At 46.9% G+C, this 17,974-nt stretch overlaps 1 protein-coding gene across 4 annotated transcripts; it reads right to left on the bottom strand.

Annotated features, from left to right (window-relative positions):
* Positions 1-3,619: 3,619 nt before the first annotated feature.
* Positions 3,620-16,622, bottom strand: tyro3 (TYRO3 protein tyrosine kinase). Of its 4 annotated transcripts, none has more exons than XM_085441833.1 (19): positions 16,360-16,622; positions 14,835-15,021; positions 14,224-14,324; positions 13,976-14,146; positions 11,064-11,150; positions 10,857-10,972; positions 10,590-10,779; positions 10,000-10,142; positions 9,782-9,920; positions 9,569-9,692; positions 9,255-9,349; positions 9,048-9,143; positions 8,530-8,610; positions 8,361-8,453; positions 8,160-8,281; positions 7,973-8,082; positions 7,549-7,708; positions 5,150-5,286; positions 3,620-5,015 (listed from the first exon to the last, which is right to left on the bottom strand). In XM_085441833.1, the coding sequence occupies exons 1-19, from the start codon at positions 16,421-16,423 to the stop codon at positions 4,592-4,594; spliced, it is 2,640 nt and encodes an 879-aa protein (XP_085297959.1). In that variant the 5' UTR covers positions 16,424-16,622; the 3' UTR covers positions 3,620-4,591. The 4 variants fall into 4 exon arrangements, with proteins under 4 accessions (XP_085297959.1, XP_085297960.1, XP_085297961.1 ...); XM_085441834.1 differs by having other exon boundaries at positions 14,835-15,018; XM_085441835.1 differs by having other exon boundaries at positions 10,599-10,779; positions 16,360-16,621.
* Positions 16,623-17,974: the final 1,352 nt, after the last annotated feature.

Below are 17,974 nucleotides of genomic sequence, written 5' to 3'. Positions count from 1 at the left end.
TTAGCCGGATTAGATTGTTGACGATTTCGCGTGATCCTGGATCAGTCGGTTCCCCGAAGCTCATCCGGGACTTGCTGTCATAGCAACAGAGCCGTAAGCGTAAACCTGCTCGGGAGCAGGTTTACTTTATGTAAACAGGATTAGATCGCGGCCACGCAGGTATGTCCGCTTCATTTATACGAAAGCAACAGCGATATTTTTCCACTGTTTCACCATAAATAAATAACATCAATGTAACTAAAGATAATGCAGCACTTGATCCTTTTATTGATGTCACACAGATACATACAGGTCATTCCCTAAAAAAGGGAAATGTACTATTAACATTCTATTACATGTATGTGATTATTACAGATGTAATTCATATTTCAGAGTAGTAATTGTAAATTACTTCGTGTAATCAAGATGAGAGACCACGGCTATAAAAGCGAAGGTGGATTTGGGAAGCCTGTCGCAGCCATGTCCTGTCCGTATACGCGAGCAACCCATTGCGGAAGGTGCAAGATTGATAAGGAGAGTCCTCAGAATTCAGCGTATATTGCGGGACAGACAGGATCCTTTAGCTCAGCGCGACAGTGTGCTCATAGAGAGATATCGATATTCCCGTGAGGGTATTATTTACTTAACCAACTTGTTGACGAGGGGGTGCAGGACCACCACCTGTCTTTTTTTCCTCTGCCCTTTTCTTGGTTGCTGTTATGAACAAACTAACAGAGTATTACAGGCCAGTATTACCTTGCCAAGAGACGCAAAGCAATCTAAGAGATAAATATTACCATTCTGTAGAATACTCCTGTATTCCACTTTTACTTGTTCCCATGTTCTTGTGGGTCCTGTTGTGGCTCTAATGTGAAAGGGGATATAATATAACATATTATAATATAATATAATGCCATATGATATTGGACAATATAGTGTCATATGATAGATCTACCCTACCGCCTACTGGTGTTGGCCAGAGGGGCCGATGGCGCGATATGGCAGCCTGGCTACAACCGTAGCTGCCTCCACCAGTGTGTGAATGTGGGAGTGAATGAATAGTGGTATCGTAAAGCGCTTTGGGTGCCTTGGAAAGCGCTATATAAACCCAATCCATTATTATTATTATTATTAAATTACCTACGAGTTTGATTTGTCAGCAACTTTCTGCCAGCCCTCTCTCTTTGCTTTTGCAGCCTTTGCAGTGTTCGCTTGCGTTTTAATTAAACTCTGAAACTCCTGAAATCCCTCACTCATGAGTTCTTGCTCTGCTGCCGGAAAATACCGAGCACGCCCCTTGGACATTTTCGCCGACCAATCAGCGGGTTGCCGATCAATGTTTCTACTATCGATGCGTAGCCCCTTTTACGACACCCAGTGATGTCACATTCCTGCGTCCAGCTGTAGTAATCGTCAACAGCAGGTGTGTTCGGGGAACCGGATTAGCGAGCTCACGGTTAGCGCGATGATTTGATCTTGGATGTGTCATTTGATCTTGGATGTAGTAAGCGACGTACGAAGAACGGGCACCAGCAGTGAAACGTCCAATCACAGCACAGAACCACGACCCGTCTCAGAGACTTGGGATCGCTGTCTTAACCAATGGGCGGGGCCTAAGTGCCGCACTTGATGCTGAAGCTCAGTGTGACGGTCTTCATGTGTTTTCCCGTTTATTCACACGGTTCGTTTCTCACCGACCTGCAGGAACGTTCTGCTTCCATCAGAGCGCCGCCTGGAGACCAGGCGCAGGTGGAGCAGTGTGGTGTTCTCTAAATGTCATGTTAAACAAAAGCAACACGGTCCTCCAATCAGCTAATAGGAAGCAGCTCCACCCTGATGATATTATAACTCATGTTCAGAGCCGTTACATCACAGTTATCAGGAAGCAGAGCGGCGCCACACGGCGAGGCTGCCCTGCAGGTTTAGTGTTCACAATCACAGCGACACACTCACATACACACACCTGCTGAATGACATCACAAATCTGTCCAATATGAGGTTATTTTGAATATTTGTAAGCCTAAAACCTGACAACAGTAAAAGGTTTTACATCACTAACACTGAACATGTATGACGAGGCATCCTCTACCGTGTCACACGTCAGATTACCGTCACATCATAATCAATAACCTGAGCCGTCGCCTCTACGCCCTTCAGCTTCCTGTCACATGACATGTCAGCAGAGGAAATGTCAGGCGCTGCAGCAGAGCGCCCCCTGCTGGAGTGAATAAACGCCAGGGACCAAGTCTCAGTCCTTCAGACCACAGACTGTAAATGAATGATGGAGCTGAACTGTGAGGTCAGAGGTTACCATCTTAACCGCTTCCTGTCCTAAAACGCGTCTGGAAAAACTTCAGCGAGCTCACAGATCAGCTGGCTTCTGTCCAATCAGACTTCAGAGTCAGCCCCGGATTAAACAGGACGCAGGTGTTACCTTTACATCCATCCTTTATGTACAGTCTGATTTTGGCCAGCAGAGCCGCAGTCAGGGAGAGGCAGAGACTAGGGCTGTTCGATGTAACGATATATATCGGATGACGATATAAGAACGTCTATCGTTTCATTTTACGCTATCGTTTGTTTCGTGGTGTCGCAAAATAAACTGTTTACGGCAATATTTTTTCATCGTTTTGATGGTCACTGTAGTGGCTATATTCATTTCTTAAAGTTCTCTCTTTCTCTTATATTTAATATAACCACACTACGGACGGACAAGCGCCTGTTTTTATGCGTTGTCATTAGCGGACACAGGTGGACACGCGGTAAAACCACCGCGTGTCCGCTTGTTTATGTTCCACATAAACCTTTCACAATAAAGCTCAAGATCCTGTTGAGACTTTTCAAAATAAACTGAATCACGTGAAAGAGCAGATTATTTACGGATGAGAAGTAAAAAAAAGACGCCAGGTGCTAAAAAATAAACGGAAGACTCAAACGTTAGAACAGGCTTTTCCCCGCAGCACGCCGTGTAATAAATACAAAGAAAACGGCAGTCGTTACAACTTATGTCTAAAAATGTATCATTTCATGCATCTGTTAAAACGCCCGACTCCAGGTATACGACGCCCAGCTGAAAACACTTCATGCAAGTCGAGCTGAATTTATTTTTTGTGATTTATATCGTTATCGGACGATATAATTCTTATATCGGGATATGAGATTTTGGTCATATCGCACAGCCCTAGCAGAGACCACAGACTCAGGTTAAGACATCACCGGCTCACTGACACAGCTCGAGGTGTTACGGCTGAATACGAGTCTGTTTAGAGGTGTGAAATGACTGTCAGCTGTTATTGATGGGCATGCGGTAAATAAAGTACGAAGAATCATGTGGAAGAAACAAACCCGCCCTGTGGTGTGACATCACTTCCTGTCTCTTTTACCTCATTTTTTCGTTTTACATTTTAAATACCTGACTTGATCTTTACCCCGTATTTTAGTACATTTATTCCTTAGTAAAGATTTTATTTTGATCCATTTTATTTGAAGAGCTGCAAACCTGTCGATAAATATTTGTCTGATTATTTTTGAATTTGAAAACGGGCAGTAAACGATGAAACTGAAATGATTTCACAGAGCTGGACGCTGATTTTTACTGACCACGGCTGTTTTCAATCTGACCTCAGATCAGAAGACAAAGCGCAGAAAACAGGAAACACTTTATTTAATTATCACTTTCTTACAGACCTGAAGTCAGTGAGACATCACACACAGAGGTAAGAGTGTCGTCATAGCAACACAAGACACTGCAGACACGAACGCAAACCAGGATCAACAAATCAATAAATCAGTTAAGTCTGTCACCATTAAAACTTCAAGTTAATTCAGTAATAACAAAACACAGCTTCACTGTTACAGCAACAGCCACCACCGGGGGCAGCAGAGAGACACTGACAGAGGGTGGGACACACCGTGAAGAAGAAACCAATAGAAGGCACATGTAGGTCACAGAGGCCTCACAGGACACGTCCAGCAGCTTTCACACATCCCATAATTTCTCAACACATCATAAACTAAAATCAAAGCGCTTCAGAAAAATGCTTTGTGAGAGGAGCTTCAGCAGGAAGGTCAAACCTGAAATGTTTCCCTGTTAATACAGGTTCAGTGCAGGGTTGTCCAACTGGAGGTTCCCGGCCCATGTAAGGGTCACAGGTGTGTTCAGGAAACCCCCAGTCTTTCAAAATAAAAGCACAGCTCCAGACCTAAATGGTAATGTCCTCTAAAACACAAGCTGCAAAGAAAATATCCAGGCTGATTAATCGATTAATTAACAGCAAGTGATTAATCATCGAACAAAGAAGCGGCTGCTGATCGATCAATAAAACGTGAATTATTGATTTACTGATCTGAAAATAAAACGTTTATTAATGAAATGAATGTGAGGCGTTTCGGCGCCCCCTTCTGTTTCCTCTCGGTGACTAACAGCATCTCCCTCCGTTACCGATTCACCTGCTGATCGACTCCTTAATGGATCCTTTGACTCTTTGTTCTGAAACGTAGTGGGAGGAGTGGTCGTGATTGTCCCTCAGTGCGTCTCCACCCGCCCGCTGCTCCGTGCCTTAAAGTGAGTCTGATCAGCTGACGGAGGAGCGCTGAGATTGGCCAGTCTGTGTCACACGTTGATGACGACGTCGTCGTCATCTTCGTCCCTCGCCTCCTCCTGTAACGTGTCTGTGGGCCACCTTCCCCCTGCCTCCTCCTCGGAGACTCCACAGGGGCCGGTGATGTACCTGTAGTCACCACCGATGGCAAACGCCGCCCCAGACCCAATCAGCCAGTCTTTCTCCTCGTGCTCCACCTGCCGCTGCCATGGGACGCCCCAGTTTGAAGCCGCCGCCGCCTCCTCAGGCCCTTGGGCCCGGGCTCCTTCCCCATGCTCGCCATTGTCGCCCTCCAGGTTGACGTAGAATAACGGCTCCTTCTGAGGGGAGGCGGGCAACAGGCTGACCCACAGCGCCTCCAGCTGGCCGACCAGCTGCTGGAAGCTGGGCCGACATTTAGGGACAGGACTCCAGCAGCTGTGCATGATCTCATATCTGACAACCACAGAAGAAGAAAGAGGTTAAAGAGTGCACACAGCTGACGTGATCAGCTTTATTTTGAAAGGGGTTTCGTTCTCTGTGTTGTTGTTTCTTCAGTATGTTGTTTGTGTCGTTGTGTACACACTCACATGTCGTCTCTGCAGTCGGCCGGCTTCTTCAGACGTTCTCCTTTGATCAGGAACTCGTAGATCTCCGAATTTTCCACGCCAGGATATGGAGTCTGACCGCGAGTCATGATCTCCCACATCGTCACGCCAAACGCCCACTGACACACACACACACACACACAGAAGGTCATCATTCGCTGAGTGCACACACCTGAAACTTTTAAAGTCATTATTTTACTCCTAACATGTTCCTTTAGTTTGTTTCCATGACAATCTAATCATGTGACAAAGAGCTGGTCTGCTGACGTAAGGTAGTGTTTATGTCACAGCTTCACTCCTCATCAGCAGATGGCAGTAACGAGCACTACAGCTGTGATGAGGTGACAGCAGAAACCACCTGCACAGGTGTGTTTAAACTAGAGATGGCACGATACCACTTTTTTATGTCCGATACTGATATAAATCCGATATAGTGTTTTTTAATCAAACTGTTTTCTTAATATCTTGCTGCATTTGTATAAGTTCATACTCAGGTTTAAATAAACAACAACACTAAAGCTATTCTGTTATTCTGTTCTGTAAAAAACACACAGCACCCAAAATATTTCAAAGTTCAGCAAAACTGATCAATCTAATAAACTTAAACCTGCTCCATCCTCCCTATTCTGGTATTTTAAAGAGTACTTAGCAGAAATATTAAGCAACCTAACTAATAGGGCTGCAAACTCCCAGCAAAAAAAATAGGGAACCACCCTCCACCTCCTGATGCTTAATCGACATAACCAACTCTAATTTGATGCAGTGTGAAAAAAAAATGCACAGAAATAAATTATTTTTCAAGAATAATTAAATAGATTCAACATCTTTCTACAACAGAACTGCAGACTGCACAGATGGTACCTTCCCAAAGGAAAAAGTACTATAGCTTACTAGGGTATATTAGACTTAACAGTTACTATATACAGTAATTGACTTATATATATTTTACATCAGATTAAAACTTTGGGTGTAAGATTCAGATAATTATTTATTAAAAGCTCGACATTTTAAATGAGAATAAGAAAGAAAAGTATGTCTTTGTGCCCCCTTTTCCCTGTTAATGCCCTATCGGCCCCCCTGGCTAAACTTTGCTAGATCCGCCCCTGCACAGTTACCAGCCGTCAGCTACGTAGAAAAAGATCCTCGAGTAGAAAGTAATATTAAATAAATTCTAACAACAGCTGATCAAGCTTAAACGTGCTGCTGTTGTTCAGCCACTGGTTTCCTCTGTCTGGTGCAAAGTGGGCCAAAAACAAACAAGAGAGACGGAGTCACGACAGAAAAGCCGATCAGCTGATCATTGATCAGTTTCATGATTGAAGTAGCAACAGGAGAGGGAGAGGCAGTCGCTCCATATATCGGTTGTTAAGCTTAAGGCTGGAATGCTTTACAAACATTCAGAGATGAACTTACACACTTGCTTTACTTCTCTCTGGGAAAAGTTCCTCGGAGATGAAATGCTGGTTTGAGGCTACAAATACACACAGCTGCTCTATCACGTGAGCACACTGCTGCGACGTGCTGAGTTACGCCATGTTGCAAGTTTTGTGAGGTGCTTTTTTGATATTTAACGGATCGGATTACATTTTTTATTTCTCTCCGATATCCGATCCAGTAATTTACGTCAGTATCGGACCGATACGTAACATCGGATCGGTCCATCTCTAGTTTAAACCCGTCTCAGCGTTAAGCTGCTGCAGGTTCACTGATGCCACAAACTCAGCGGCGCCTCCTCTCAGGTCATATCGTCTTTACAGTGGGGTGGCTGTAGCTCAGGTGGCAGAGCAGGTCAGCCACTAATCTGAAGGTCGGTGGTTTGATCTCAGGCTGCCTCCTAGCTGCATGCCAAATATCCTTGGGCAAGATACTAACCCCGTGTTTGCCTACTGGTGGTGGTCAGAGGGCCCGGTGGCACCAGTGTCCGGCAGCCTCGCCTCTGTCAGTGCGCCCCAGGGCAGCTGTGGCTACAATGTAGTGTGTGAATGTGTGTGTGAATGGGTGAATGACTGAATGTAGTGTAAAGCGCTTTGGGGTCCTTAAGGACTAGAAAAGCGCTATACAAATGCAGGCCATTTACCATTTTTACCATTTGCAGAGAACAAAGCGTCCCTGCGTGCTCGCATCAGCACTCGCCTTCTGCTTGATCAGCAAACTTACAATAAGTGCTGAGACATGTCAGCTCATGGATCTGTCAGGATGGATTTTTATGAATCACAGTGTCGAGCTGCCGCCAGGCATCGTTTTCAGGCTGTCTGAACGTGACTATCAGCAGAAACTAAAAAAGAAAAGAGCCTGAAATGTCCTCTGCTCTGAATCAGGATCTGTAATCTGGGACAGCTACGTCACAGACGTCTGTGTGTCCCAGGTGTGTGCGTGCGTACCACATCGCTCTGCGTGGTGTACACGTTGTCAGCCAGACTCTCCAGAGCGATCCACTTGACGGGCAGTTTGGAGACGGAGCCCTGACGGTAATAATCGCCACTGTAGATCTTCTTAGAGAGGCCGAAGTCTGCCACACACACAGTCATGTCCTCGTTCAGCCTGAAACACACACACAGAGCTCGCTAAGGCCGGCACAGCGCCCCCTACACTCAGTTTTATCCTTCATCTTTAAAGTTTCACTTCCATGTAGACGCGCTGAATGTGACACACATGACAGAGCACCAGCAACAGCAGACTCTCAACGTTTGGCTGGAGTGGAAGATTGCTGCCACTCCTCCTCCTCATTTAAACTCACAACAACAACGACTATCTGAAGCGAATCAGATCATTGATCGACTGGTTGGCTGCGATTGGTGGACTGACATGCAGTTTCTGGCGGCGAGGTCTCTGTGGATGATGTTCTTGCTGCTCAGATACTCCATTCCCTGCGAGATGTCCAACATGAACCGGACCAGCGTGTGCAGAGACAGGTCCTAATGCAGAGGCACATTGGTTATTGATCAAAGCATAGCGCGGTTATTGATCAGCTATCGATCAGGGCGTGTCTTACAAACGGCTCGTCTCCCAGCCTGGACAGCAGCAGGAAGGTGTGCAGGTCTCCGTGCTTCATGAACGGCAGAACCACCATCGGGATCGGCAGCCGCTGGCCGGGACGCCGGTGGAGGCTCACTCCTATTGGACAGATCGGCACATTAATCACGCTGCCTGACCTTTGACCTCCGGTTAACCACTGTGTGGTGGGCGGGGTTACCGATGAGCTGGATGACGTTGGGATGGTGGAAGTCCTTCATGTAGGCCGCCTCCTTCAGACACTGCTCGATGTCACCTGACGAGGTGATGTCAGCTGGAGGAAGTCACGTGATCTGGTTATTCAACACATCGGCTGCTTAAAGAAGAAGAAGAAGAAGAGTACAACTCACATTTCAGTACTTTGACCGCCACCTTCTGGACAGACGAGTCCTCAGTCTTCAGGAAGGCCTCACGCACTGAGCCGAACTCACCTGCACAGGTAAACACACCGTGATTTTCTGTTTGCATTTGTTATTTTATTGCACTTTTATTTATGTTTTAACATATTCTACAAATTATTTTCTGACACGTTCAATGAATATTGATATTTTTAAACATTTTGTGTGTGTGCTTGTGACCTCCTGACTCTTGGAGTTTCCTCACACTCAGCACTCTGTTGTATTTTGTACACACACACAGAGCTGAGGTTATACAGGTGTTTCTGTCGTGTTCCCACCACCTGACTGTCACCCATCTATATAAAAGGTCAGGTGACATCAGCGCGAATCATGTGATTTAGTTTCATTTAAAAAAACAAAACAACCCACATCAATTCATAAATTAGTGTTTGTCGCTCTGATTACAAGAGAAGGTGAGGAGTTTGCTGACAGTTCCTGTTTACACGTCTCATTTGTTGTCATAGCGATACCTTTTCCCAGCATGTGTCCGAGCGTCAGCCGCCGCTCAGAAATCAAAACGTCCTTCAGTTTATTCTTCAGCTCGTCGTTGATGCAGAGACCGTCCACTGGGGGGAGACACAGGCAACGAGGTCTGATACACATTCCCGTGTTCATCGTCTGTCACTTGACTCAACATCGTGTCGATCAACAAACACACTGAGCGTGCTCACACTCACAGGTGGACTCCTGCAGGTCCGTCACGTTCCTGTTGAAGGACCGCGCTGCTGTGAAGGACACTGAGGTCTCTGCACCCGGAGACTTGAAGGCCGAGCTGGAAGCATGAAAACACATGAGAGAAACAGCCACAGGCCTGATGCTGGTAGCTCATTGGTTCACACGTGGAAACGTACAGAAACATCTTTAAAAGTTCACATGTTGCGTCTGTTTGGGACTACTTTCAGCTGTGGATAAATAAACTGCTGCAGCGCGTCTGTGGACGCAGGAAGGCGTGCTGCAGTAAGGTCAGTGGTGTGCGTGAACACGTTCGTACCCAAACTGCATCTCCTTCCCGCGGCGCTGAGCGACGACAGCCAGCAGCAGCCCGACGATGGTGGCGACCAGGAGGCCGAGCAGCAGACCGACCCACATGTGGCTCCGCGGGACCCGGACCTGCGCTGAGAGAGCAGCCAGGCAACAATCAATCCATCAATGTCCTTCAAACACCCCGCGGTGACATCAGAGCTGATGTCATGTCTGAGAGTACCTGAAGGGGGCAGCAGCAGCACCGGGGAGCTCCACGGCCCACAGCCCACCGCCGTGCAGGCCGCCACCTGGAAGGACGCGTTAAAGAAACGACCACCTCCAGAGAGGTGGGCGGAGTTCTCCTTAAAGAGGAGTGGCTCCTGCAGGCAGAGATAATGACATCATCACCGTCACCTTCTACCTCCAATCACATTGGAGAGACAGGTACGACTGTCTCACCTGAGCCTCTCCTCCCACAGTCCACTGCACCTTGTAGGCCAACAGTCGACCCTGCAGCTCGTCCACCTGAAGCTCCGCCCACTTCAGAAACAGCTGCTGCTCCGAGAGGTCAAATGTCAGATTCCTGGGGGCCGCGGAGGGCACTGAGGCGGGACACACAGACTCACAGTCACATGTACATAAAAGCACATACGAGCCAACAAAAACTCGGACCGCACATCAACTGATTCCTCTGGTTCTATCGATTCTATTGGTTTCTATTCTCCTGCCGTGTTTTACTGGGTGTTTGTCTCTGTGCTCAGCTGCTCAGGCCTGCAGCTGAATGTGGGTCACTGTGGCTCAAAGGGCCCAGTGTGAGCTCCGCCTGCAGGAGGCGCCGCTGGCCCTGCTGCAGGCCTCACACTGGATTTAGGACACAAACAAAAGCTGATTGTACGCCGAGGACTGGAATCTTCCCAAATACACACACACACACACACACACACACACACAGCTGTAGCTCGTGTTTACTGACTAAACTGTGAGGTAGTAAGACACCAGCTGGTCACATGACACGGTCACATGTTTGCTGCAGGTAACGGTCAGCGCACCTGTCTTACCTGCTTCAGGTGTGTGAAAGTGCAGCCAGGGTGAGAAGGGCGACGCCCCCACCTCGTTCACACAGGAGACCCTGGTGCTGTAGTTGGCGTGACTCCTCAGACCAGTCAGAGTGTGGAGGTAAGGAGGAACCTGGACCTCCCGCTGTGGGAGGTCCCACCTGCGGGTGGAGCGCCTCGACACCTGGTTCAGAGGGGGGGGGGGGAGTGAGGACCTTTTTGAGGCCTACAGGTGAGGTATGAGGGTAAGGTGTGCATTACCTGGACGATGCAGGTGGACAGTTCAGAGTGACCAGTGACTCCCGGTTTCCATGACAACGTTACGTTGTTATCCACCATCCCAACGATTTGCAGGCTGACCGGAGCCTCTGGCAGCTCTGAGACACAAAGGCACGCTGTTTACAAGCCACGCCCACACATAGCCATGCAATCACAGCTCAGCGTACACCTGTGTGGGTGTGGCCTCACCTTTGATGTGAGCGGTTCCAGTTCTGGACACGGAGACGCCCCTGGCATTCTTCGCTTCACAGTAAAACTTGATGCTGCTGTTCACACCTGCGCGCACACACACACATTAATCGCACACACAGAGGAGCTCCAGGCGCATTATGGGTGATGTAGTTTAACACAGATGACACAAGAAACTGTGTGTGCGCGTGTGTAAAGCTTCCATTTACACTGAAGCTGAGTGTGAGAACACTGGGCGTGAGCTGACAGCAGGAGAGCAGCACATCCAGAAGGCCCTTAGTAAATGTGTTTATCCAGGATAGAAGGACAACTGCTGCCTGCCTGAAAACCCTCAGTGATCCCGTGCGTGCCAGCTGAAACACTTTTTCTCTAAACACCGCATCTCTGTGGATTTTAAATCCTAAACACTGGTCCACCCCAAGGATCGGGTCCCCCGACACAGAGTAACATAGTGTACGCAGTTAAGTGCAGGAGGATTGGCAGGATTTATACATCGGGGAAACCAAACAACCTCTGGTGAAGAGGATGGACCAACACAGAAGAGCCACCTCATCAGGCCAGGACTTTGCAGTCTGTTCACACCTACAGGCCAGTGGACACTCTTTCAGTGATGAGGATGTAACATCCTGGACAGAGAGGAACGCTGGTTTGAGGGCGAGTCAAGGAGGCCATTTACGTGAAAAGGGAAAGACTATCTCTGAATGGAGGAGGGGCCTAAGGCTCCATCTGTCACCATCTTACATGCTGTGATTGCAGCCATTCAACTCTCTGTGAATGGGACTCATGGACACTGATCAGTGATAAATCAGTTTGCATATCAGTGATCATAAACTGACCTCCCAGCCCAGTGGTTCCCAAACTTTTTCGCTGGGCCCCCCTTTGTTTTACAGAAAAATGTTCGCGCCCCCCCTCGCTCGCGCACATTTTTTTTTAAAACTCATTTTTTGCGTTTCCGTGTGGACGAGGAATACAGAGTTCGTCACACAACGTCAAAGGTATGTGCCTTTTTTCACGTCAGCTGTGCACCACATTATTGCTTACATGAGAGGAATTGCAGAATAGCAGATAAACAGTATTTTGTCTCTGTCTGCAGGTTTTACAGCTTACATACACACACAGTTACTGTCCCTCCATTCACAAAGGCAGAGGCGTCACGGTGTGATTATTTTACATGTAGTTGTTTTTTCCTGTGTAATAATATTCAACATTGCATCAATACATTTTCCAAAAATGCCTCTCTGTGCAAAATGTGTTCAAAAAAATAAACAGCTGTGGGATCCTGTTAGTCCATGATTTGAACCGGGGGAACAAATTGTGGCAGGATCAGCCTGATGTTATTTGTAACCTGCTGTAACTTTACTGTGTAAAGAGCTAAATGTCAGGAGTAGTTAGTCATTACAAGAAGTGTTTGTGAACTAAAAATCAAGAATGTGGGATCCTGTTTGTCTGTGATTTGAACAGCCCAGCGCTGCTCCCGATGCAGGGAAAACCAATAATGCAGGGAGACCTACCTCAGCACCTGTGCAGGTGAAGCCAAAGGGCAGATTTGCTTCACCATATTTTCTAGTCTTTGGCTTAGAATGAAGTTGGTTTGGAAACATATTCAGCGATGCTTCATCTCCTGCTTTGCGTTTGTGTGGGCGTCCCGTGCTAGCAGTGTCCAAGCGTTGTGTTGTGTTTTTTTTCCCTTTTCATGCCGCGCCCCCCCTTGCAATGGCTCTGCGCCCCCCTAGGGGGCGGGCCCCACACTTTGGGAAGGTCTGTCCCAGCCTATCGTGAGTCAGTGGTGCGAGTATCAGGCTACGTCCACACTAACACGTTTTCGTTTGAAAACGCATCATTTTCTCTCAGTTTTGGCCTCCTGTCCACACTGAGACGGCGTTTTGGCTCAAGGACAACGCAGCGTTTTGAAAACGGTGCTTTCGTGTCACAGTGTGGAAAACTGAGACTTTTTGAAAACAATGACACGTTAGTCATGTGATGCAGTCATGTGACCAATTAAACTAAGATGGCGTTATACAGCAGCTGCTCTGACAGCCCTGTTAAAGATGAACATCAGTCTGCACGTGCTCCAGAGAGCTGTTCTTCACATTCTTTTCACTCGCTTTTGCAACTTTGTACCTTTGTGTTACTCGCAGCAACGACTCCACCTCATTGCGAGTCCATTTAACAAACTCGCTGCTTTTCCTCGACATTTTGCCGCGACACTTCAAAGAGCCGGAAAGTAAATAGGCGGCAGAGAGAAATGAGGCAGGTCGAGTCTTCTTGCGTTTCACGCATGCGCAGGACTGGAACGTAGGCATTTTCGACCGTTTCAATGTGGACGCACAACTCTGTGAAAACGACTGATAGTGTGGAGGCGGAGCGCTTTCAGACAAAAATGCCATTTTCAAATCCATCCGGGCCAGTGTGGACGTAGCCTGAATCACAGCACATGTGCTGTTTGTAAACTGAAGAGGTCAGCTGATGACGTTTCTCCCACTGCAAACACCCCCCCCACACACACACACACACACACACACACACACACACACACACACACTCTGAATATCAGAGATATTTTAGGTATGAATCAGCTGAGGCTGTGTGGGAAAACTTTAATCTGGAGAAACACGGCGTGATCTGGCTCCAGTTAAACCTGTGGATTAAATCCAGCTTGTGTGTGTGTGTGTGTGTGTGTGTGTGTGTGTGTGTGTGTGTGTGTGTGTGTGTGCGCGCATTGGCGTGTCGTTAACTGCTGAATAATGGGGTCATAAAGCTGTGTCTGACTCATTTATCAAACAGGTGTGTGTGTTTTATCATTTCAGTAATAACGTTTCTGAATTTAAATGGCACACTGTAGCTCCTCCCACAGGCTGGTTGATACTTGAGGACCTTTCCCATGATGCACCTGGATGTCATTTTTCTCTGACCTGGGACGTGAAGGATGGAAGGTGAGGGTCTGGGCTCCCCCTCCTGGACTCCCCCCAGCCACCACAGCACCTCCACGGGCTCGGGGGGGCCGATGGCGGCACAGGTCAGGTTGAAGGGTGTGCCGGCGAACATCGCCACATCCTGAGGCTCCTGGGTGAAGTGAGGAACTCCTGCAGGAAGAAGAGGAGGTGAACCTGGAGCATGATGGGAAACGTGAGGAGGAGGCGACCATGTTCAGGGTCCTCACCTTCCACTGTAATCCAGGCTCGCTCAGAGGAGAAGGTCAGGCCGTGGAACTCCACCTCACACCAGTACTGACCCGCATCCTGCTGCTGGACCGACTTCACACTGAAACAGACCACAACATCAGACCCAATAACAGTCACACAGCACCGGCCCAGCACAGAGCAAGGTTCATGAGAGCTTTGGATCCACGAGCTGAGGGCTCTGCTTCAAACATCTGCACCTCACGTAGCAGATTGTGGGTTTTTCCTCTGGTGTCCATCCCCAATATTTTGAACCTTAACAAGGTCCAGAGGCATCAGGACTAAAGAACCCAGTACAGAACCCCGTGGAACTCCAGCTGCTTTCTTACAGTGGATTTAGCCTAAAAACTTTAATATTGTGTTTCTTCCCTTTTAGAAGGGAGACTGTGATGCTTCACACTGAAGGAATAACCTCCGGCTGAGTCAGCAGGAAGCCGCCGCTGGCTGATAATTAAACGAAGAGACAAACGTGGTTTGACAGTACGATGACATCACAGCACTCTGGCAGCCCCGCCCCCCAGTCTGAAAAGCACTTTCAGGAAATCAAACGAAACGTTAGTAGAAAAACATTGATCGACTGAGTGTTCTGCACCTGTGTGATGTCTCCCAGTGCTGCTCTCCCAGTGTGAGGAACACCTGATCTGTGCTGTACAGCTTCTCGCCATCCTTCATCCAGGTGATCTCCGGCTCCGTCACGCCTTCTACTGCACAGCCCAGCCGCACCTCGTTCCCCTGAGACACCGTCTGATTGGACGGATGCTTTGTGAACACCACACCTGCTGGAGTAGGAGGAGTCGGCTTGATCCATTCACCCAAGCTCTTCAGTCTGAATCATTTCTTTTGTCATACTGAAAGTTTAACACGTTTTCATCAGCAGATCTGTGTGTGTGTGTGTGTGTTTTCCACGCAGCAGTGTTTCATCTCAAACTTAACACACTTCTCTGAACTTTCTGGAACAGCCTCATCATCACTGACGTCCTCCATAAGAACTTCATTCAGAAGCTGCCTGAGAATCTATTATTTTATCTTCCTTCAGTCTCTCCCCGATCACTGATCAATAATCTGAACATTTAAAGGGTTCATGAAAATACAGGAGCTCAAACAGTTCAACTGCTTTTATTTTGAAAGTCTGACTGAAACCCAATCAAACATCAGATCCAATCAGAGAGCAGCCAGGTGAAAGCCTTTCTATGCGCTGATGACATCACAAGGCAGCAGTCATCACTTCCTGGAAGGATGACGTAATGGTGCACTGGGCGAAGCATCAGTAAAAATACCAATAACCAATACTAATCAATGCTCCGCCCCTGTGAGCAGACTAACTCTGTGGTTCAGTCTGACACACAAACAGGTGAGGCGCTACAGGTGTTCATGTGATCCTGAAACTTCGGGATTTAGACGTGATATCAATAAAAGAGTTTAGATTATTTTTTACTTGAAACCTGAGGACATGAACTCAGAGCTGTGCTGAGAAGTCTGATGATTTAACCTGAGGAACTCTGGTTATTCTGCAGTGTGTGCGCGCGCATGTTTACAGGTGAGTTGCAACACACCCGCAGTGACGTGGGTCCTGAATAAAATGACTGACAGCTTCACATCATGACTCGGGGACCATAAAAGCTTCCCGAAGCCCACGGCTTCAGTATCAGCCCGGAAAGCTGCACTTTGCCCCCTGACCTCTGTTTACGAGTCCCCACACCAAACTCCATTTAAGAACTGCCCGATATAATGTGTCTGCGAGCTGCTCCACGTGCTGTAAATGACTTCATGGCATGACCTCTTTAGTTTGTCACGAGCCTGAAGGTAAATCGTCGCGAACGCAACAAACCAGAAAGAACTCGGTTAAAATGTGAAGTTGTCACGGGTTCGGGTCAGAGCAGGGGTCTGTACGTTAGAAAAAAAGCGAACCAGCTTCAGATAAACGCTGCTTGGTGTGACTCGCGTTGCCGATTTACTGAGAGGCTCCATCACCTCGGAGCGTCAGGTGAGCCTAACCCTGTGAGTGTCTGACAGGCGGTAAAATCTTTAAATCTGACAATTTTCGGGCGGAGTTCGGCGGATGTAAAGCGGTCGCATTAGCTCCTGTGCTAACTGCCCACGACCCCCGGGACACTCACCGCTCCCACAGCTCCCCGCGGGGCTCCGCAGGGATAACACGACGATCCACAGCAGCAGCTTCATCTCCGCATCCTCCTCTTCCTCCGGCTCGGTCTGTCCGTCACGGGAGCCTCACTGCCCAGCGGACCAAGAGGAGGAGGAGTGACTGATGAAGATCATGAAAACAAAGGAGAATAGCTCGACACTCCGGGAAAACTTCTCCTCCGTTTGTTTTCCCACAAACTCCGACCCGCCAATTTACCCAGCGCGAGGTCGCGCGGGCCGGATGCGCCTTCACAATAAAAGTTACACGCTAAACTAAAATTTCATTATCATTAAATAGCAGGGTTATTATAGTTAAATAAAACTAAATATGAAAATAAAAACACATTCTAATTAACTAAAATAAATAATCAGTTTCATTAAATAGCAGTGTTATTATGATTAAATAAAACTGAACTAAAATTAAAAGTGACTGAAAACTGAGTCAAAACGGAATAAAAACTAATTAGGCACTACAATAACTCTGTTAAACACACCTTTTTTTGCATTATTCTTACAGATGTTATTTAAAAACACCAGAATTACTTTTTCTTCAGTTTGGTTCATATTTTCTGCTTTTAATCTATAAATAATTTTTGTTTTACTTTGTTTCAGCCCATTCCATGTTTTCTTATATTTCTTTTAACATTTTTATTATGACACATTTTTCCATTTGTTTCGTTGTTGTTTTCTTTATTTCTTTTCTAGTAAATATTTATGGGCGTCATTATATTTAATCATATCAGTGGGATTCAAACCGGAAGTGCAGCTGACTTTCAGTTGTTTCACAGATGATACCGGTGGTGTGTGTGGGGTTTTGTTTTTTTACTGCGCATGACCGCCACCTGCTGGTGTGACATCAGAGTTCAGGTAGTTTCCGCCTGATGCGGAGTACTCGGATACTTTGGAATAACGGCTTTAATCAATGATCAGTGTGTTTCAGTCGATTGATTTTGACAGTTCATTGCAATATTTTTGCTTCAGGTTTTTTTTTTTACCGTTTTCTTTGACATCATAGTTGCTAAATTATTTCAATTTCCTTTGGAAAAGTTTTCATGTCACTTTTAATTTTACTAATTTTATTTCCATTTAGTTTCATTAGTTTTACTTTTTCATCCAAATTTTATTCTCCTGTTAAAAAAAATAGTGACTTCAGTTTCACATTCATTTAATTTAATTTCATTACTCATACAGTGTTGGAACAGAACACATCACAGTAATCACATTACTGTTTTCAGTAATGTGATTACTGCATGGATTAGGTAATCACATTACAGTTACAGGCTCTTCAGTTATCTGTACGTACTCAGCTGGTTTTGGGTGGTGTGCAGGGGCAGGGCGATAGTGGAGCAGCTGTAGGAGTGTGGACGTGAAGAGATGGACACGGTAGCACCAAAGTAATATAATGACTTACTTTTCTTTAATGCAGTTGCTCCCTGGGGGAAGTAACGAGTCTGGATAAGCAGTTGTCCTCAGTGGAGGGTGAGAAGTGTTGCTGGGATGACTGTTACTGATTTACTGAGGCTCCCTGTTAAATCCTGAGTTTAAAATCCTGCTCCTCATATACAAGCTCAGATGATACAGGTGTGTAAC

Source organism: Copadichromis virginalis, linkage group LG19 (genome assembly GCF_057382275.1).
Source record: "Copadichromis virginalis isolate Kocher_CV1m ecotype Utaka linkage group LG19, C_Virginalis_male_GT1.1, whole genome shotgun sequence".
Lineage (NCBI taxonomy): Eukaryota > Metazoa > Chordata > Actinopteri > Cichliformes > Cichlidae > Copadichromis > Copadichromis virginalis.
This window is presented reverse-complemented; position numbering and strand designations above follow the sequence as displayed.